This window comes from Aulostomus chinensis, chromosome 6 (assembly GCF_037954235.1).
Source record: "Aulostomus chinensis isolate RoL2024-O1b breed Wild chromosome 6, RoL_Achi_v1.0, whole genome shotgun sequence".
NCBI lineage: Eukaryota > Metazoa > Chordata > Actinopteri > Syngnathiformes > Aulostomidae > Aulostomus > Aulostomus chinensis.
The window spans coordinates 7631678-7652220 of record NC_141325.1 but is presented as its reverse complement, the minus strand read 5'-3'; the positions used below and the strand labels follow the sequence as shown (position 1 = coordinate 7652220).

The window sequence follows — 20543 nt, the reverse complement described above, 5'->3', positions numbered from 1 at the left end:
AGCCAATCGAATTTCATTAAGATTTACAACTTATTTTAACTGAGCCTCAACTACTCAGATCAAACTCAAATCATTCCTCTACATTAATCGCAATAACCAAATTACTGTTTTTCACAAAAATGCACAAATATTAGAAAACAGCTTGCCCCTTGACTCGTGTACAGTCGAGTGAACATCTTGAGCTTGGAGGCCAGCAACATTTGAGTTGAATGTAATTGGTTTACATAATTTATTCCAGTCATTGTTGTGTTCAAAATCTCATCTCAAAATAACATGCTGCAATGTTCATTTTGTGAATGTGTTTTATTATTCGCATCCTTGAGATGTCATCATGAGATTTAGACCCAGAAATCAAAAAAGCAAGACTTAAACTGAGAAAAGACTGATTCGTTTGACAAAAAAAGAAAGCACCAAGATTGAGCCAAACTGTAGAGCTGCTGGTCCAAGTACAGGTCCGAGTCCAAGTTTCCATCGTAGAGGGACTTACACCTTCTTAAAACGAAATTTTAAAAATATGACTCAAATGGATAAAAGTACACACATTCTAAAACAAAAGAGACATTTATCTGCATCAGCATGGTCTACACTGAAAATTGAAGAGGTAAAAAAAAATAACAATGCTACACCCGAGCACACACTAAAAACTACAAACACAACATCAACATCCATCTAGACTGATCATGAGGGACGCATTTCAGTTTCTGATAAATCCCACTTTGCTCAGTAGAAACTTACTGAGTACTTGTGCAACACATTTCCTGGTGTAAAATAAATAAATAAATATTCTGGAATCATATATCAAGAGACAGTATAGTATATCCTTGTGGCTCAAAAATAGCAAGATTGGATTCTTTAATGTCTGCAGTGTTACTGAACTGAGTTGATTCAAGTGACCGAACTATGATCATCCTCTCCTTGGTGCTCTGGGGCAGGTCTGGTCTGAAGATACGGCTGCAGCTGAGTTCTCATGCTGTGGACGCATCGGGCCTTTCTCTCCATGATCTCCTCCAGCTCCAGAACATAGTCTGCAAATGTCTGTACAAGATAGTGAGGAGAGAAAAAAGGGAAAAAAAAGTACCAATACTGCGAACATACATGTAAAATTTAAGTGAATAGAAAAGATACAAAAAGAAAGGACGATGAATTCAGCCATCAGCAGGATGTGATTAATGCTGACCATTCCAGGTTGCTGACACAGAAGCGCGTTCTCCTCATGATATAAAGCGTTCATCTCCTCCAGCTGCTCCTGGTGGGCCTGAACAACACGGCACCTGAAGTTTGGTTGTTTGGAGGTGTCGGACAAGAGACACAAGAAACACAGGAAAAAGAGAGACAGAAATGCTTTATTCAAACTCTTCTGTTACCTCTGGTGTGTCACCATTTCAAAATACTATGGTAAGCACTTTGATGTTATCATACATCTGCTTATCTTACCTGAGCGTGCACATCTAACATCAATGGGAACCTTTTTTTTTTTTAACAAATACTTTGGCAGAAAATATTTCAATTCCTGTTTCAGTTATAATTAAATGTTAATTGTACCTCCAAAAATCTATTTTTATTAAAAGGGTTATTGTAACTGTTAAACAAACAATAACTGTGAAATGCAATATCATGTGAGAGATGACATTGAAAATCACATACGATTGTAAGCCCACTCTGATTGTAACTGCAGGATTAATGATCAGATCATTCTCGTACCATTATTAGTTATACTATTAGTAGTTATAACCTCATTACAATGTGCATTAGCCGCTGACCTATGCTTTGGTGCTGTTGCACTTTCTTTTGTGTGTGATCAGTAATAGAAGAATAACAACCAGCTAAACATAATGAAATACAATGGCAAACAACCAAATACTTAAATCTCCCCACCCCTGACCTCACCAAACCTGACCCCATGGGAGAAGTAAATATATAAGCTTTTAATAAGGACTTAAGAGTAATAATAGTTTGATCCCAGCATAAAACATTATATGAATTAGTCTGATGCCTGTTAGCTGCCCAACGTTCCATGCTGACTATATTTTCAGTATGAAGTCTGGCATCCACGGTAAGAGAACGAGGAGAATTCCAGCCACTCAGCCTGGGGTGTCATGTCAACATTGAACTATTGTTGGGTAATAAAATTGTTGGTGAGTGTTGGATCTGTTTGGACAGAATGACAGACAATATATTCCAAACTGGCCGCCAGAAATCTGCAACTCCAGGGCATATTTTGTGTTCACAGTTAACCGTTAAGTGAGGGTATGATTTTTATCTTATGTAACAAATATGGGGTCAAGTATGTCCTACAGTATGAATAAAGCTGAAATGGATGACCTGGTGTTTGGGATTTCTGATCGAGAGCAACATGTTCTGCCAGATAAATTGACAGTTTAGACTGCTTAACTGATATTAAGTACTGTAATCTCTTTTCACACTCTGTCAACATGTTGCAGCTTTAAAACCGAGACAGAGTACAGGGCTGAGACCAGACCCTGAACTATTCTAGGCTTCCCCATACTCTGCACAATTGGGCTGTTTGACTTTCACTTTAATCAGAATGGTTGTATTAAAAACATGAGAACAATGTTACTTACTGGATGCGATCCAGGGAAGACTGATGCATTCTGGGTCTGACTAGATGATTGCTTGTAGTCTTTTGACTATTTGTTTCTGTAGCAGCATTAATAAGGACTGAGACGCGAGAGGTGCCAGGATGATCTGTACATGATAACGGATGTTGGTTTGAATCCGAGTGACCCCACACTCTGTCTGACTGTGGTAACAAGTGTGTGTGTGTGTGGTCTGGTGTTATTTGTGTGGCATCTTTTGTCAGTAAATCATGAGGAATGGGTGAATGAGTCTTCAAGGAGCTTTGAGGACAAGGTGACATGGTTTGAGTGGAGCGGGAACGAAGCAATCCAGGGACTTTTTTGCCTGGGATCTCTATGGCTGGATGGGTGTTTTGGTCTTGCAGAGAGCCCACCATTAACTTAGGCTCCATCATACCTGGAGATAAAAAAAAAGTTAAAATCAATGTTTTGATGACTAGATTGTATGCACACAAACTGAACAAACACTTACCTTCACAGTGCTTGAGTGTGGCAAAGCATCTGTCTTTTCTTGGCTTAGTGACACGTACGATGGGAGGTCGCTGGGTCTTTGCTTGTGGTAACTCTAAGAAAGACAGGCAGAATTCTATATCTTCGTCCTTTACATGTGTGAGCCATTCTTCTTCCTCTTCTTCCCTCTGACTCTTAGGTAGACGGGTTGAAATGTGGCATTGTTCCCTCTGAAGGAATGATGCTGCAGCCGCCTGTTGATCCACCTCAGGCGGAGTGACGCTGAGGGGGGCCATGATGGAGCTGAAAGAATCTGAGCTTCTCTCTTCCCGAGGTAGAACTTGATGTTTGCGTACCTGAGTATCAGTTGAATTTTCAGATAATTTGTTAAGGAACTCAGCAGGTATTTTACATCCACTCTGAAGCGTGGAAGTATCAAGAGGTAGTGTGGCCAATGGAGCATCTACAAATTCTCCTCTATTGACCTTAGCATCAGACAATAGTTCATTCTCCGGACTGCCGTGTGGTGTTTCTACTTGTTTGGTATTTTGTAGTAGCAGAGGCAGGCTGTTGAAGGCAAACGCAGCATTTTTTGATTCCAGGGAGAGATCACTTAATTTGTGGGGGGTCTGGAGTACTTTGGTCTTTTCACAGACTGGTGAGAGAGGTCGCTCTGCTGGAGCTTGCTGAGATGATGCCTCAGCGGGAGGGTATCTGAAGGGGCTGTAGTTATTATTGATACTGTGGCTGACAGACACAAAACCCTCATCAGAACACCATACCCCACCCACTGAGGCCTCGTCCTGGCCCACTTCTCCTCTCTCGTCTGAATTATAAGACGCTGCTGCCCCACCATCTTCGATGATTGCACCCGCCACTCTGTCAGCTGGCTCTGTCTCTTTTGTGGCCACCCATGCCCACTTCATTACTCTTTTCATCCCAGCTGGACTCCTATCATCTGCTCGTACTCTTATCTGTCCATCAAGTGACCACCTTTTCTCAATTCTGCCTCTCTCTTGTCGAAATCTTGCCTCTGTTCCATCCCAAGATAGATTTTTTCGAGGATCCCTTGAATCACCACTAACATAAGGCAACGGTCCTCTATTACAATCAGCCATGACTTCAACTCTGGCTCTGTATGCATTTAGACTTTCTTCCAAACCATTACACATTTGGGCACGATCGGAACAAAGGGATGAAGGGAGAGATGGAGGACAAGAAGAGAGAGATGGCTGTTTAGAAGAAGAGAATGATGGATGTGCAGAGGATGAGGAGAGAGAGTCAGACGAGGGCACAAACTGCTGCAGCTGCTGGTGGTACCATCTTAAATGCCTCTCCCTCTCTGTTTCCCTTCCTTCAGCCCTCTGAAAATCTCTTTCTCTTGTCTGTTCAATCTCGACATGTGTGCCTATTTTGCTTTCCACTTGTCTTCTCTGTTGTTTCCTTTCCTCCTCTTTGCGCTCTCTCAAAGTTCTTTCCCGATTCTCTTCTTCTCTTTGGTAGAAGCCTGATTCCCTGTGCACAAAAGCTAAATGATCCTCCTGGGATTCTTCGTCTGTTGGTTGTTCAGTTGCTGGTTGTGCCAACACCAGCTCTGCTGAATGGCAGTCAGCTCTTCCAGACCGCCTTTTTTCCTTCTCGCTCCTCTGCCTCTTATCACCCATTCCTACTGAAACTTTGGTGACTGGTGTTACTTGCACAAGTTCAGTCCCATTTCTTGCCATTCCACTAGATTCTTCTCCCCATCTGCTGGTCTTGGGAGTGGAGCAGAACATTGCAGCCCCTGGGATAATCTTGCGGGTGGGTGAAGTGGGACCAAAAGCCTCTCTTGGTGTCCCTATCTTTGGCCTTTTAGGGGGACTTTTCCTTCTGCTGCTGATGGACAGGTCATGTTGAGGAGAGGATATTGTTTTGGATCTTCTTTGTCCTCCGTGCCCCCTTAACTCCTTCACGCTGTGGAAAATCACGTAGAAATGAACCATCCTGACATGATTATGGAGAAAAAAAGCAAATATTGAAGCCTCTGATAACACACTCAAAACTTACCGATCAGCATATCTCAGTGTATTAAGAGTGTGTTCTGTTGCTAAGTGACCAGGTGAAATGTTGGCAATCATGCAAGTCATTGAGTCACCAATAAACGAGTCTTTCAACACCTAGAACAAGACATGGGAGAGTTACATCAGCCATGACACATTCCTATCACGAGTGCACATCAGAGAACCAGTTGAAAGCAATTTAATTCTTAGTACCTGAGTAAGTTTGCTTTGTCTGAAAGGCGTGTGTAACTGCTCTTGATCAAGGGACCTGATACATTCTTTAAGCTGAAAAAAAAATAAGAAAGTGTAAAATCCCACTATGATTGAATCTGATTTGTGTGTGAGTATGTGTGTGTGTGTGTGCGTGTGTGTGTGTGTGTGTGTGTGTCAGCTTACAGCCAACAGACTCTGGTTGATCTCAGCTCCCTCCATACGACTCTGCCTGTCTGGTTCTTTGTTATCTGATGCCCTTTCACTTCCTGCCAAGTCCACAAACCATATTCTCCAAACACAAACACAATCTGTCAGTCATTTTGAGTCAACATTGCTGAGTTTATTTATCACACAACAAAACACAGCAGTGCCTTGAAGAGGAAATGTTTTACACATAATAATAAAACACATTTACCACGTCTCTTACCTGCCAGCTGCCTGCTGATTCGAATGTCTGAGCTGAATCTGAAGCAAAGCGTGAGAACGAGAAGAGAGTGGATTGACTCCACTTACTCCTTGTGTGCGCTCCTCTGTTCCCTGAGCAATCACCTTGAAGAAGCAGGATGAGGGAGTCAACAGAGAGAGACTGAGGTTTAAAGAGAGGCTAAAAGAGACTGCAGTACTTCAAGTACTTCCCCAACTAGCTAAATGTACACAAGAGAAGAGAAAATATTTGTCTTCTGCCATAAAGATAGTAAACCCAATAACTTGGAAATATCTGTTTTTATAGAGAGAGAGAGAGAGAGAGAGAGAGAGAGAGACGAACCTGCAGGAGCGAGCTAACAGACCCCACTCTGACATCACGCAGACCTGCAATGTGAACCACCCTCTGGCCATCTTCCCTTGCGAATAACCTGCAGAGGGGAAGTAGACAATAGTTTAAGGGGGAGTAGATACAGAGGAGAAGAGAACCAATCCATAAATTAATCAGAGGACATTTCTAGGAATGTCTCTCTGTTTCTATTGCTTTAACTGTGGTCAAGCCCCATTTACAACTATGTTTTTTGAGTTTAGTCCTGGGGTGCTTGCTGTGGCTGATGATATCATGCTTTCTTAACACAAGATTCAGCGCAATTCTGCAAATTTTTTCCATAGGTGAGCGGCAGTCATGATCACACAGAAGTGAAGTCCTTTTCGATAGAACTCTCTGTGCCTTACTCTCTGATCAGAGCCATTATATTGGTAATCGGGTCCTATGGGACAACAGGGGCACTGAGGCTGTAAGATGGAAGATTGAAAACTTTTTTTTTTTTAAGTCAATACAAATAAAGGAAATAGTATCACTACACAAACGCGAGACTAGTATTGTAACAAACCTTTTCCTGTGGTTCAACAGGTCGTACAGCTGACCACAGTAGATCTCAAAGAAGCTGACATACACCAACATGTGTGAGGGTGTGTGTGTTGGGGAAGAGAGGTGTGCAAAAATGTCGCGAACTGCCAGCGTGTACAACCCAGGTCTCCCAGGAGATGCACCCAACATGGTGTGAGTCTTCCCCGCACCTGTCTGGCCATATGCAAAGCAGGTGGCCTTGCCTCTATGGAAACACACACATTCACACACAACATGAAATATAGATCATTAGAACAGATGTTTGCAAACTCCAACATATGCAGATAAAACCATGCTCAATGCTCATCTAGCCAGTCTCTCTGGTACACAAGTGTAAATGGAATGGCTTGCATCTTCTTTTATAAAAAAAAAAAAAAGATACACCGATATTTGTTTATGAGTTTGTTTATTTAAGAGTACAGACAATTGCAGATTTCCACTTATGGTAGATTATTTTAAGAGCCTGAGTATTAATGGATAGGTTTGCCAAATGTCTTGTGTGAAGCAGTATGAACATTTCAGTCATTTCCAGTCCTCACTCCTTGATCGCACTCATGGTGCAAGAAATACAGTCTTATTAAGTTCAACTGGACTTGACGTGAGTCCTAATCTTCTGTGGGGATCAGTGAGCATTACCTTCTTTTGCTGCGGTATTTGAAATACACCAAAAAAATCAGAAGTCTCCCAGTTTCCCTGCTGAGTTGTTGTGGTGGAATAATAATATAAAAAGAGAATTTCGTACTAAAACAATAACAGTAATTTTGGACAACAGTTACTATCAATATGAAATTCTGAGTGTTCTCGTGACAGAGAGCTGGTCTTTTTAATTAAATTAAAATTAAATGCTGTTTTTTTTTTTAAATCTACAACATGAAAGAAATATCAGTCCATCACGTAAAGTTGCCCACATTTACCTAAGAAGAGTTGTGATCGGGTTTGTAACTGTAAATCTATATTTTTATTTGGATTCACGTTCAAAGGATCACACAAACTGAAGTACACCACACCAAAAAAGCCCCCCCCACCTACCCTTTGAGCATGTGCTGCACCAGAGGATATGCTGTTCTCTGATACACCTCCTCATTAGACTTCTCCTCTCCAAAAACATGGTCGAAGTAGAATCTATGCTGCAAGGAGAGAGGGGAGAAAAGAGCAAGGCACCAGAGACATGAAATACCCCAACAAATCAGAAGTGCATATTAATCTGACAAGGGGTCATCAAAGGAAAACTTCAGACACTCCCATAGTGAATTCACTCAAATGATGTACAGTATCTTCCCACTCCAGTACCTCTGTGAATAGCACCTACTCCAACAATATCATTGTAGTAGTTCTGTGATGTGCGTATTATTTTCTGAGTATTAGATCTACCTGTAGTATGTACTGTGTGAGATCCACAGCTTCTTTGCTCTCGTGGACCATCACACAGTCTCCACCTGAAGTCGTCACAATATCCGCCTCTCCCTTCCTGACCTCTGCACAGGTCAGAGGTCTTTTCCTCACACACACAGTGATCCGCTGCTCCCCTGCTGGCCTGCAACACACACAGCGACACACAATTCATCGTCAAAATCAGGAGAAAGAAAGCGAGGCAGACTCCAGCATACAGAGACAGACCATCCCAAAAGCATGTGAATTATTTTTGCCAACAAATAACTAATCGCCTCGACCTTTGAACACCAAAATCTTTTCAGTTCATCCCTGAGTCCCAGTGGATATCAGTGTCAAATTAGAAAACAAATTCTCAGGGCATTCCTGGAATATATAGCATTGACAGAGATTACTTTAATTTCTGCATGTGATTAATGTTTTGTGTATTTTCTTCATTGAGGTTTTTCATGAGGAAGTGAGCTATTCACACAGACAATAGATAGCACTGTCACTCACTTCTTGTTGGGAGAGGAAGGGGTGCTCAGTGGTACTCCATAGTTGTATCCCGCTGGTCTCCTTGACTCATAAACAGGAGTTAGCTTAGCCCCACGTCCAGGAGCACCATCAACATTCAGTTCTGTGGAGGCTTTTTCCTTCCTGGAGCCTCTTTTTCTATCTTTGTGCCTGACTGATTTGACGCTCAACCTCTTTGATTCAACTGTTGCAGGTCTGGGATTTGGTTTGTGGGACGAGATGCTCTTTTTTGATAATCTTGTGTGAGAAGAACTCCTGGAAACTGGGATGTCTGGCTCGGTGCTTCCTCCTGTCCCATGTGGGTCCGGCGTCCTGTGGTTGTTACATCTGTCTTTGCAGCCACATACAACAGCACTTGCGGTGTCAGACTTGTGCTGCACAGGGAGAATGGCTGACACTTTGTCCTGGACAGGTCTGTCAGTTCTGTTTTGACGTGCATAACCCTGGACAGCACCCTTGGAGTTAGAAAACAACTCCTGACGATGATGATTCATATTTTCATAACCGAAATCAAGCCGCCTGCGCAGGCATGACGGTTTGGAAATTGCATCTTGCTCGTTATCATGAATGTATTCTTGATCTTTACAACCATCATAAATAAAACTTCTATCCGCTACGTTGCCATCTTTATCTCCACCACCACCATCATCATCATCACCATCTTCAAATCCAAGGCTCTCCAGGTCAACAGATTTGGCCAGTTGGACCAACTGGAAGAGACGAGACCTTTCCTCCATGGTGTGGACGCCCAGCTTGGAGTAGTCTTCCATGGTTAGTGCAGAGAGGTGGGCTGCACGACTAACACCCATGGAGATAAACCTGAACGGACACGGGACAAAGGGGGTCAGAGGAGGAACAGGAGGGCAGGGCTAGTTTGGAGGTCCTGTCAGAGTGTGTGCTTACCGTGGATAATGGTCTTGTAGCCCAATTGTCCTCAGACACACATACAGGAAAAATGTCATCTTCCTTTTCTGTTTACTCGCCTTCATCTACCCTGAAAGTAGAAGTATCATCAACTTTTCACGCAAAGTGCACCGATTCAAAAAAATACAGTGCAAACAGTGTGATTCCAACAGGGAAGTCTAAACATACACAGAAAATACTTGAAACCCACACCACACAAGCTTCACATACTGCACTCCTTTACAGTGTGTCCTTGCTGGTTTCCCTTCCTCAGTGGCTCCTGTCACAGACTAATGGCCAATGGTCGGTCACTGTGTCACTACAACCACTGTGCACTGTTGAGACAGTAAGCAAAGCACTGGTACGATGCTGAAATTCGACACTTGTGCGGGATGGAACCAACACAGCAGTCATGTCACACATTTCTGTGTTTTGACAAATATGATAAATATAGCATAGACGGGCCAGCAACTGTTGCTTCTCTGGGCTCTACTGTAGACTGATGGCAGCTGCAAGAGTCAGACGTTTTTCGGATGCACTGAGGGTGAGACACTGCCTTAAATGACTAGTTTCCTTGGCGTTACAAGTCTTTACTCCCACCACTGGCTGATGCACTGTGGGAGTTCATGCACCCCGTGTCAGCAAGCGGTAGTTCAGCCTACTGAATTACATTAAAACAGCAGTTTACTCCTCACTTAGGATGAATGATTAAAAGAAAATAGCTAACATAGCTCTGTTAATAAAGTACGTTGCTATGTTACGTGCTAATTGACTGAGCTCAATGGGAAACAAAATGTAATGTTTTTCTTTTTTCAAATATACAAACTTTAAAAAACAACAACAACAACTTACCAGTCGAACTCCAGTCGCACTTTATCACAAACAAAAACGAACTGTTTAACCGAGCCAACATAGTAAAATGGCATTAATATTTCAGACAGCTGCTAGCGTGGAAAGTATCACTAGTTCCGTATGCGGAGTTGGTCTCCATAACGACGGAGACGGTTTGGGGTGGCGCTCTCTCGTGCCGCACACCTGCTGGTGGGACGGGCCTTGATTGACAGAACCACAGGTGGTTTAAAAAAAATAGAAATAAAGAAGAAATTTGACCACGGCTGAGAGAGAAATGTAAGACGAAGAGCGGATGAGAGTATGGTCAGTAGAGCATGGAAGAGAGGATAATCCCTAGTAGGGCTTAATGCCCCCCTGCAACCTGACTAAGACAAAAAGCCTTGTCAGACGTATGGAAATTTAGATGCTCCGTGGAGGTGACAAGCAGACAATGAAGGACGTACGATTATTATTAATAGTACCCGGATCTCTCACAATCTCGAACCTTGATATATGAATATATTCTATGTTTGGTTATATTTTGATATATTTTATTATTGCTCATATTAAGAGCTTAAGATGTCATCCAAAACCCAGATTCTACAGTCAGAATAGATCCCAGTGTTTGGGGTCTCATAAATTGTTTAAATTAAACAATTAAAATATTTAGATGAGAGCAAGTGTAGAGTGTATGCAGTAAATGCCCAGTGAGGACACAATGCAAAATATTACATATAATACTCATTATTATTACCAGGTATTATTTCTAGAGTTGGAGGATAAGACAGCTGGTTGCTTGATTTAAAAAAAAAAAGACATTTCTATCTTAAATCTAATATTGAAAAGCAATTAACTGTAGTAATAGGTAGTGGTAATATCTGGCATTGAGTTGGAATCACATGCCATGAAGGCAATCTAAAATGGGAAATTTGTGTTAAATTACTGATACTGAAAACAGAAATCTTTTATTCAAATTGAGCCTTGTTTAATCATACAGAGAGAATCGTCATGCAGACGGTGGAGTCACTCATCAGACACTGATAACTGATCTCAGCGAGAAACACGATGAAACAACAGAAATGTTCATATTTTCCATCTTAATGTCGTTAAGGCTAATTCCTACAATTGTAATTCCTACAAGTGACCTGTAGAGGACAGCAATACATCTCTGTCGCGACCAGAGAGCTATAGGAAGAAGAAGAATACTGTGTTTCACGGGGACAGAATTATATGAAACACAAAACAATGATACTTCCGTTCCGACGGCTTTCCTGAAACATTGAGGAATTTAGTTCGTTTGTGCATACGTGCGCAAATAAATAAGCCTATGTGGTCGGTGTCGATGAAGCGCCAGGACAAAAGACTGTAGAATAACATATTCGTTATACAAATCTTACGTTATTAGTCTCGGCTGGACAAAGTGGGACAGTGCTGTTGCCAGGCTACCAGATTCATCCCCAGTGGAAGAACCACCAAGAAAACAACCAGAATCCAAGCATGACATTCAATGTTAGAGGAGTAAACAGACTTCATAAAAGGTGGGTCAACTGTACTTTACTTTGTTCTGTTAAATGAACAGGAGACAAACAAAAACTACCTTGTGAATTAAAGATGTATAGCTCGTTATGTCTAACAAATATTTTAACTTCTCTGAATTAATGAACTTGAGACTGATCCTCTCATCGGACTTGTGAATCCCATTAATTATTTTACAATAATAAAGAGATATTTTTCACCACCCTGTAGAAATCTGAATTGAGAGCAACCAAGGAAAGCCTCCTGTACCCTGTAGAAACATTGTCAAAAACATTAAAAAATCATCATCAGACATCCTGTTTAATTATGTAAAATATCTTCAAATGCTAAAAAAGTCTTAGAAATAGGCCAATACTGAATTTATTTGTATAAAAATAAGTTTATATGCCAAACAACATGACAAATATTGGATGTAAAAGAAGTCAAATATATGTTTTTTTTTATCGCGTTCTAATATTAAAACACATTTTTCCACTATGACCCTCTACATCAGCAGGAAAGCTGCTGTAGTAACTCTTCAGCATGTCCTCTGAAGAGGAGACGTCCTCATCCAGCTTTACCCCTCCCACCGCCACCTCACCATCTTCACTCTCACCGTCCTCTCACTTCATTGGGAAGAAAGCGGACATCATCAGATCTGGTCGAGTGACCAAGCTGGTGAACGGATGTAGAGATGTGCTGGTCCTGTACCATCAGGGGCAGCTTCATGCGATGGACATGCGCTGCTATCGTAAGCTGTGTAAATATATATATATATATGTATATATGTATATACACATATATATATATATATATATATATATATATATATATATATATACACACACACACACACACACATATGTATGTATGTATGTATATGTATATATGTATATATGTGTGTATATATGTGTATATATGTATATATATGTATATATGTGTATATATGTATATATATGTGTGTGTATATGTGTGTGTATATATATATACACACACACACACACACATATATATATATATATATATACACATATATATATATATATATATACACATATATATATATATATATATATATATAAATTTAGACTTTCTGTTCATGTTTGAAAAGCTGATAAAGAAATATTTCTCTTTGCTCTGACAGATGCAGGTGGTGATTTAGAGCACGGAGATATTGAGGTTGGTCTGCTTTTATTTTCTATGTGAAAATCTTGTTGTGATACTGCTACTCAAACTACCATTATATCACCTCTCCCTTCATCTGCACACTGTGACATCATCAGGAGTTTAACGGGCAGCTGTGTATCGTCTGTCCGTGGCACAAGTACAAGATCACACTGGCTGAAGGTGAAGGGCTCTACCAAGCTGTGGAAAATCCTACCGCCAAACCTCTGATAACTCACTGGCGCTCGAAGGGCGTCAAACAGAGGATTCATAAGGTCACCGAGGTCAACGAGGACGTATATGTGACGCTGAATGACTCCAGTGAGGCCATCGAGTCAGACAATTATCAGACTGAGAAATTCAGAACTGCCCTGACCAAGACTCAGCCCAAATCCAAGAAATAGCCAGAAATGATGTCCTTCCAGTTTTTACAAATAAATGAGAAATTGCTCTATCAGCTTGAGAATTGAAACATTTCTCCACTCTTACTTTCTTTTTCTTGTTGGCACATGTTTACCATGGTTATTTTTTAAACACAATAGTAAAACAATGACTTTAGTCATTAGTTCATGATAGCGTACATTTCATCACAAGATCAAATTATTCCTCAAAATATGTGAATAAACTCCGCGATGGCAGCCCATGTTATCAATAAGCACGTTAATGATGGGAGTTCATATGGGCTAATTAGCAGCCAGCTAACATTGATGACAGCCTGTCGATGTTCCTGACGCATCATCTGGGTGTCTGAGAACAAATAGAGATTTGATCTCTCTGAAGCTGAGAAAGGCTGGAATATTATCCTGTTATAATGAGCTCATTGTCTTGAGAAATGCCATACTTGCAACTAATTTAAGATGTAATGAGCTGTGTTGTCTTGCGATATGATTAATCTGTCAAAATAACATTTTATTTCATTGTCACAAACTAACTTGTTACCTTATAATGAAAGAAAACTTGTCATAATGAAATTATGAACTTTTTCTAGGTATAACAGAACAATTAACTCACTGCGGGATTATGTTTTCCTAAAGTAACAAGTTCTTGCTATAATGAGTTATCTTGCCATCATTAGATACTGAAGCTTACCCATGACAAGGGGTCATTTCTCTTTTGTGAAAACTAAGCTCATTATCTCCTGAAAAGAAGATAATGTCCAATTATCAGAGAAAAATGGACAAGTAAGGCTGACATTTGGGACCTGTTTTGTCCTCTGTACAAACAGGATTGAAGTCAACTCTTCTTTTAATTGCAAAGCGCACATCAGATAAATGTGATGTGTAATTTGGAAGGTGGTGTCGTAAATAGAGCTCAGAGGAAGATCTTCCATGATTAGAAACATGAGTAAAGGCAGGGATGGAATTAAAAGAGGGATTTATGAGATAAGTGAGAAGATGTGGGAGCGCTGCTTGGCTTTCTCTGCAGTCACGATGCGGGTGTAGTTCATTAGACACAGCACTGTACGTTTTGTTTGTTTGCTCCCCAGCAATTTTTCTAGAATTGCTGGAACCGTGATGTTACGTCCTCCAGTACGGTAGGTGGCGGTATGCGCCTGACGTTAGTTGTGATCCCCTATTAACACAGAGAAGAAGGACAGAAGCCAAACGTTCAGGACAGAACAACTTGGACCTGAGTGGTCTCGCCTGCTCCCGAGGTGATGGCCTCAGGTGTGTGTGGTTCTCCCTCACTGAATAACACGTTAACATTTCTTAATTTACATTCTTTGGCTCCGAACTTTATCGTCGTTAAAAGCTGCGTTTTCCCGCAGAGGATGAGCTGAGCTTGCTGGTGGTGGTCGTGGATGTGAACCCCCTCTGGTGGGGACAGCAAGCCCAGCGGGAACCCGAGGTAAAGTGTCGCCGGTTATCGTAGTTTCTAACTGCCGTCTGAGTCTGAATATTCCCTCTCATGTCCGTCTAGTTCACTTTGTCTAAATGTATGGACGCGGTCATGGTGATGGGCAACTCCTTCATGGCCATGACCAGGACCAACAAGCTGGCTGTTATCGCCAGCCACTGCCAGGACAGGTGAGTGACACTCTCGCTCCTGGATGTTCAGACGTAAATATCTTATATTTTATTGTGCTACATGAATTTGACAGCTTTCTTGACATTTTAGACGAAATTTGCACCTGATAAACAAACTACACTGGTTTGTTTGTGGTGGGCTGGACTTGTTATTCTTCAGGTTTGTCTGAGTTGTTAACAATTCTAACTTTAACCTTAACTGCTGTTTTAATTTTGAGGCCTTTAAACTTTATAATACCCCACAAAAGAAAAAGATTCAGTTCGCTGAATGAAAGCAAACATTCTTCCATTTTTTAAAAACACATATTACTGATATGAATCCCAAAGATCAGCTGATATTATCTTTGCAGGGTTGATACAGGTTAGTAATAAGTCCAGGAGGCAGTTGTAGGTATTAAGTTGCAGTAAATGGTGGTGCAGTGGTCAGCACTGTCCCCTCACAGCAAGAAGGTTCCGGGTTCAAGTCCCGGCTCCAGCACGGGATCTTTCTGTGTGGAGTCTCCATGTTCTCCCTGTTCCTGTGTGGGTTCTCTCTGGTACTCCAGCTTCCTCCCACAGTCCAAAGACATCAAGAGGGGACGAGGCTGATTGATACTCTAAATTGACTGTAGGTGTGACTGTGAGTGTGAATGGTTGTCTGTCTCTATGTGTTGGCCCTGGGATGTTCGCCTCTTGCCCGAAGCCTGCTGGGATAGGCTCCAGCCCCCCCCCCGACCCATAACAGGATAGAAAATGGACGGATGGACAAACCCAAACACAAGGCTTTTGTACTAATCACGACCTCCAAGTTGAATATCATGACTTACATCATTTGATCATCATTTTTGTGTTTCAGTTATTTTCTGTACCCCAGTAAGAGCTGGCGAGCCGGTGACAGTGGGGAGGATGCCTCGTCCAGTGGGGATGGGAAGTACGAGCTCCTGTCTGTCGCTAATAACCTTATTGCCGAGGAGATCAGGAACATTATGACAAAGAGTAAGTGTACATTCAAAGGGATCAAATGCATTCAAGGTTTTAATTTTCCCTTTCCACCATCTTTCTCAAGTTGTTTGTGCGTTGATTGCAGTTGAATGTTTCAGATGTTGGATGTTGTCGACTCTGAAGTTAATAGCGTGTCATGTGATTGCAGCTGAAGTGAGGGGAAATTCGACTGATACTTTGTTGGCAGGGTCGCTCGCCAAAGCTCTCTGCTGTATCCTTTCAAAACAAATCGGCCGTCAGGTCGAAGGTGGGTTCGATTCCCGGCACCTCCATGTTGAAGCATCCTTGAGCAAGACACTGAAGCTCCAAATGGTCCCGATGCCTCCGCCGTGTTTGTGAATATGGTTTCAAGCACTTTGATTGATTCGTAATCTAGAAAAGGTGAATTTAACCGCATTCTTCTAACGAAGCAGCTGATGGTCGCCATTGCTGTTTGGGGTGCCTGCGGATTGCGAGCCTCTCCTCTCTGCTCATAAGCCTGGCTGGGTTAAACATTCTCCTGATGTTTCCTCAATCTTTCACACTCAGATATTCACAGAGTCTCCAAGGAACTGGAAGGTCATTCATTTCTTCATGACTCCTTTTTCAGTGCGTGCTGTGTTCCTGTCACCACATATTCATGCATGTTTTCGCTCTCTCTTTGTAGTTGGACAGGAGATGAAGTCAAGAATATTGGTAAGACCCAGTGCTCCAGTTCCTCGTGTGCCCTCGACTTGTTTCAGGACAGTGACTAACTTGTATTCACGTGACTGACTAGGTAATAAAAGCAGCAAACGACTGCGCCCTTCAGTACATGAACTTCATGAATGTGATCTTTGCTGCCCAGAAGCAGGTAAACTCTGCTGCACTTTGACACCTTTCTTTATATCTTCAGTTTATTTATCAGTCTAAGAATCACCGTCTGTATTTGAAACCAGAATATCCTGATAGACGCCTGTGTGTTGGAATCAGACTCTGGTCTCCTGCAGCAGGTACTCTTTGAATGATGAATGGATGAAATCCTTACTGTGAACATTTTTGGAAAAAAAGTGGAATGCAAAGAGGGAAAAAAGATTCTGTCAGTTTCTTTTGATTTTGGTTTCGCGCTTGCAATTCAATTTCCTTTCCCTTTGAATTTCAAAATAAACTGATTTTAAATGCAGTGAACTATATTGAACAGTGAATCGGTACTCAAAGATTCCAGTAACCAGATTAACCGTGAGCTCTTTGTTTTCCAGGCGTGTGATATAACTGGAGGACTGTACCTGAAGATTCCAAAGAAGGGGGCACTGGCCCAGTACCTGCTGGTGAGAGACCAGTGCAGCCTTCCAGCCAGCAGGGAATTTACAGATTTTAAATGTTCTCGCGTGTGTGTGTGTGTGTGTGTGTGTGTTTAAATCAGTGGGTGTTCCTGCCTGACGCTGAGCAGCGTTCCCAGCTGGTGCTGCCGCCGCCAGCTCACGTTGACTACAGAGCCGCGTGCTTCTGCCACCGTACCCTCATTGAGATCGGTTACGTGTGCTCGGTCTGTTTGTCAAGTACGTGTCCAGCTTAAAACAACGGTCTTTATATTGGCGCCCAAAATGTGCAGCTACATGTAGGTGACTCTGGTTTGTCTTCTCTTTGAAGTATTCTGCAACTTCAGCCCCATCTGCACAACTTGCGAGTAAGTTTGTTTAAAGATGTGCATTTCATCTACATGATCTCACTCCAGACACCTTCATCCTGAACACTGTTTGATGTCGAGCATTAGTGCGTGCTCTGATTTAGCTTTTTGTCTCTTCACAGGACTGCCTTCAAGATCCAACTACCCCAGATGGTCAAAGCCAAGAAGAAGAAGCTCAGACCGTTAACATGAGTGCTGCTGCTGCTGCTAGTTTTTTTTTTTTCTCCTTTTTCCTATTTTTGTAATGGTGCCGATGATACTTATTTCTTTGGGATGGGTTAGCAACGAACTTTTGAAACAAACGTTGCATCCCTCACACTGCTTTACAATGAGACTTCAACTGAAAACTCCAGCCTGCTTAAAAATGATCAGAATCACCACAGCATCTGTTTCTGTAGAACCGGTTGTTTTTACTCAGTAAGAAAATGCGGGAATTGTAATAGAGATTGTGGAGCTGAACTTTCTTAAAATTAATATGAGCGATCGCATCATTTCAATGATGTGAACAAGTGTTAACAGTTGACATCTGGAACTTGATCGTCTCAACAACCGTCAAACAGTGGCTGGTGCAGCGTTGGGAGCTCTAGTCTGAGTTTCTGACATGACACAGTGAAAGTGAAATCTTTTATTACATGTAAAATAAACATTTGGGTTAAAATCCATCAGTTTATGGATCTCAGCAATTGTTGGTAGCACTGCATCAACATTTCATAAAATACATTCTTAAAATATTTGCAGAGAAGATATGGAATAATAAAGTTGATTGCAACCTGGGTCCATCCGATCTCCTCTCATGAAGCATCCCCAACTTTAAAGCTGATTCAAGTGTAGCATTCAATTCAAACAAATGTGGCAGCAACGTTTATTTAAATAATTAAGTAAACTCAGCATGACAAAAGTACAAAACCTTATTTTCCTATTTCTAATTCTGAAGGCCATCCAAGGAAAACACTCCACCTCTTAATGTTTGTAAGAAGATCAAACAGATGGAAATGTGAGCGTGTGTATAGAGTCAGTAAATGTCTGATTATCCAGAGGGAAGACTGGAGCATTCGGCAGAGCTGTATGATGTCCCCGCGATCATCGAGGGATAGGAACAATGTTGCACCTGCAAAACAAAAATGAGGACGGGCTTCTGACTGATGCCAACACACAAACATGTATATACACTTCACCGTCCTCTGCCTCAGGATATTACACACGAATGAACTTTTGGGTAATAAATCTGAGTAAACCTGAATGTGAGACTCATTCTGTGGGCAGCACTCACCCCAGCAGACCCCTGCCCGCCCACCGCTGTGGAGTCAGACTCATCTGAGCTTTCTGGCTGTCCCGGATCACTGTGACGCGTAATGGTTTCTGAAGAGGAACACGACAATGCAGTCCACGTATAGAAAATTCATTATAAAGTACATGTTTGTCATAATTGGCATATGTTGTGGAAAAATCTTGCACTAGTTAGAGAGAAGCAATTTCAGGGATTCCCGAAAAATTCTTTGGTAAATCTTGTGTCGTTTTGACTCAGTTCACCCAGAAATTAATTTAAATTGACAAAATAATTCAGTAATACAATAATATATTTAATATATATAACTTGATGGAATGAATTAAATGCAACCAGGGGACCTCTTACCCCTTCACTATGCTGCACCACTGAGGCAATATTCTGGAGGTTCTGGAAGTTCTCAGAGTTCACGGAACCAAACTCAATGACTTCATCTCCCACTCGGAGGCCCTTTATAAGGAAACACCAAAGGCTGTGATCACACATCAGAAGCTGCTTTTAAAAGAGCTTATTAGTGATTGTGACACTTTTAAATAATGACAAGCAAACCCTGAAGCAAAGCCCTGTTCACTCACAGCTCCACAGGCAGGGGAGCCTTGTGTGACGTTGTCCACCCGAGCAAAGGGAGAAGGTAGCGTGACCTGCTGCTCCATGGCCTCCTCCTGGGCTTCGGCCTCGTCCCGCTCACGCTTGGCTTTCTCTCGTGCATGTAACTTATGTAAAGCTTCTTCTATCTCAGCCATAATGGCCTTGTGATCGTTCTGCAGGCCTGAAATATACAATCCAGACATTAAATTACCAAGGTGTGAGTCAGAACAAAATCAGAAAATCTGCAAGAATAATACTCCTTCCCGGGGAAAAGAAAACAAAATCTTGGATGGTTTATTCATTAAAAAAAAGTAATATACAACATTAGTTTATTATTATCAAAGGTGTAAGTCTCCTTTAAGGTAACTTAGTGAAAACTGAAAATATTCATTTCAAAACAAATCTCTGACTGGCACAAATTCAACAAGTACACAACAGTAAACAGAGAAATGAATGTGTGACACCACGCTGATATGACACACAGAGAATCTGATGGTTTATTCTTTTCAAAGTGCAGTAAATAAAATCTAAAATCTATATTTTTTTTTCCGTGTATATTTACGTTGCCGCACACTGGTGTCATCATATTATGCATTTGTCCGTATAATTCACATGATATAGTATAGTTGCTTACATGAAATGTTGTGTCTTGCAGTCCTGATCTGGTACAAGTTGACGTCTGCTCTGGGGTAACCCTCAGCGTCCACCAGGGGACTTTCAAGTCCGACACCTTGCTGTGAACAAGAAGCCAAGACAGAACAAGATGATAAGCCAATTAGATATTCAATTAGACAGCGTAGACTCATGCTAGCTTCGTCCTATCCGAGTTTTTCCAGATTCTCAAACCAACTTACGTCTTCCAAAACATCGTAGTACGCTTTTATTTGCTCTTCGATGTTGTCTTTCTTTTTTATAAGGTTTTGAACATCCTCCATGGTTGTTTGTGAGTTTCCAGAACTGTTTTCCTCTGTCATCTTCATGGCAGTTGATCTCAGTTGAGTATATCCGGTCTGTGTAACAACAAATTGCGTCCGTGCGGATTTCGGAGTTGATTAGCAAAACTTGGC

The 20543-nt window shown here is 41.6% G+C and overlaps 4 protein-coding genes across 10 annotated transcripts; 2 read left to right on the top strand and 2 right to left on the bottom strand.

The window, feature by feature from the left end:
* Window positions 1-70: 70 nt before the first annotated feature.
* On the bottom strand, window positions 71-10669 carry LOC147259947 (uncharacterized). 4 transcript variants are annotated; one of them, XM_086206214.1, is made up of 16 exons: window positions 10293-10669; window positions 9630-9775; window positions 9441-9526; window positions 8520-9356; window positions 8004-8166; window positions 7662-7759; window positions 6616-6837; window positions 6066-6153; window positions 5727-5848; window positions 5483-5588; window positions 5300-5371; window positions 5094-5203; window positions 3070-5000; window positions 2583-2994; window positions 1178-1271; window positions 71-1035 (listed from the first exon to the last, which is right to left on the bottom strand). In XM_086206214.1, exons 3-16 carry the CDS (start codon window positions 9524-9526, stop codon window positions 886-888), a joined length of 4491 nt encoding a protein of 1496 aa, XP_086062340.1. In that variant the 5' UTR covers window positions 9630-9775; window positions 10293-10669; the 3' UTR covers window positions 71-885. The 4 variants fall into 4 exon arrangements, with proteins under 4 accessions (XP_086062340.1, XP_086062341.1, XP_086062342.1 ...); XM_086206215.1 differs by having other exon boundaries at window positions 9441-9531; window positions 9672-9775; XM_086206216.1 differs by having other exon boundaries at window positions 9441-9531; window positions 9685-9775.
* An 807-nt stretch (window positions 10670-11476) lies between these two features.
* Window positions 11477-13416, top strand: LOC147259946 (Rieske domain-containing protein-like). 3 transcript variants are annotated; one of them, XM_086205313.1, is made up of 4 exons: window positions 11477-11809; window positions 12301-12546; window positions 12931-12965; window positions 13070-13416. In XM_086205313.1, the coding sequence occupies exons 2-4, from the start codon at window positions 12330-12332 to the stop codon at window positions 13352-13354; spliced, it is 537 nt and encodes a 178-aa protein (XP_086061439.1). In that variant the 5' UTR covers window positions 11477-11809; window positions 12301-12329; the 3' UTR covers window positions 13355-13416. The 3 variants fall into 3 exon arrangements, with proteins under 3 accessions (XP_086061439.1, XP_086061438.1, XP_086061440.1); XM_086205312.1 differs by having other exon boundaries at window positions 11481-11809; window positions 12304-12546; XM_086205314.1 differs by having other exon boundaries at window positions 11485-11809; window positions 12304-12537.
* Window positions 13417-14507: 1091 nt separating this feature from the next.
* Window positions 14508-18043, top strand: gtf2h3 (general transcription factor IIH, polypeptide 3). The gene is made up of 13 exons (XM_086206210.1): window positions 14508-14617; window positions 14719-14798; window positions 14871-14977; window positions 15813-15952; window positions 16107-16169; window positions 16487-16516; window positions 16605-16633; window positions 16716-16790; window positions 16876-16929; window positions 17176-17244; window positions 17340-17475; window positions 17567-17603; window positions 17726-18043. Exons 1-13 carry the CDS (start codon window positions 14608-14610, stop codon window positions 17793-17795), a joined length of 900 nt encoding a protein of 299 aa, XP_086062336.1. The 5' UTR covers window positions 14508-14607; the 3' UTR covers window positions 17796-18043.
* A 186-nt stretch (window positions 18044-18229) lies between these two features.
* On the bottom strand, window positions 18230-20508 carry psmd9 (proteasome 26S subunit, non-ATPase 9). Of its 2 annotated transcripts, none has more exons than XM_086206211.1 (6): window positions 20331-20508; window positions 20111-20210; window positions 19438-19657; window positions 19237-19360; window positions 18874-18962; window positions 18230-18711 (listed from the first exon to the last, which is right to left on the bottom strand). In XM_086206211.1, the coding sequence occupies exons 1-6, from the start codon at window positions 20454-20456 to the stop codon at window positions 18684-18686; spliced, it is 687 nt and encodes a 228-aa protein (XP_086062337.1). In that variant the 5' UTR covers window positions 20457-20508; the 3' UTR covers window positions 18230-18683. The 2 variants fall into 2 exon arrangements, with proteins under 2 accessions (XP_086062337.1, XP_086062338.1); XM_086206212.1 differs by having other exon boundaries at window positions 18234-18711; window positions 19237-19338; window positions 19464-19657; window positions 20331-20504.
* Between the last annotated feature and the right edge of the window lie 35 nt (window positions 20509-20543).

Bases quoted from the DNA above. Each gene is read 5' to 3' on its own strand.
- LOC147259947 (XM_086206214.1), bottom strand. From the start codon at position 9,526: ATGAAGGCGAGTAAACAGAAAAGGAAGATGACATTTTTCCTGTATGTG. The intron at 5,589-5,726 runs GTAAGAGACGTG...TTGTGTTTGGAG, and splicing joins AATCAGCAGGCAGCTGGCAG to AATATGGTTTGTGGACTTGG. The intron at 1,036-1,177 runs GTCAGCATTAAT...TATCTTGTACAG, and splicing joins TGTGTCAGCAACCTGGAATG to ACATTTGCAGACTATGTTCT.
- LOC147259946 (XM_086205313.1), top strand. From the start codon at position 12,330: ATGTCCTCTGAAGAGGAGACGTCCTCATCCAGCTTTACCCCTCCCACC. The intron at 12,547-12,930 runs GTAAATATATAT...TTGCTCTGACAG, and splicing joins GCGCTGCTATCGTAAGCTGT to ATGCAGGTGGTGATTTAGAG. The intron at 12,966-13,069 runs GTTGGTCTGCTT...TGACATCATCAG, and splicing joins TAGAGCACGGAGATATTGAG to GAGTTTAACGGGCAGCTGTG.
- gtf2h3 (XM_086206210.1), top strand. The intron at 14,799-14,870 runs GTAAAGTGTCGC...ATGTCCGTCTAG, and splicing joins AAGCCCAGCGGGAACCCGAG to TTCACTTTGTCTAAATGTAT. The intron at 15,953-16,106 runs GTAAGTGTACAT...ATGTGATTGCAG, and splicing joins CAGGAACATTATGACAAAGA to CTGAAGTGAGGGGAAATTCG.
- psmd9 (XM_086206211.1), bottom strand. From the start codon at position 20,456: ATGAAGATGACAGAGGAAAACAGTTCTGGAAACTCACAAACAACCATG. The intron at 19,658-20,110 runs GTAAGCAACTAT...TGTATATTTCAG, and splicing joins TGCAAGACACAACATTTCAT to GCCTGCAGAACGATCACAAG. The intron at 18,712-18,873 runs GTGAGTGCTGCC...TTTGTTTTGCAG, and splicing joins GCGGGCAGGGGTCTGCTGGG to GTGCAACATTGTTCCTATCC.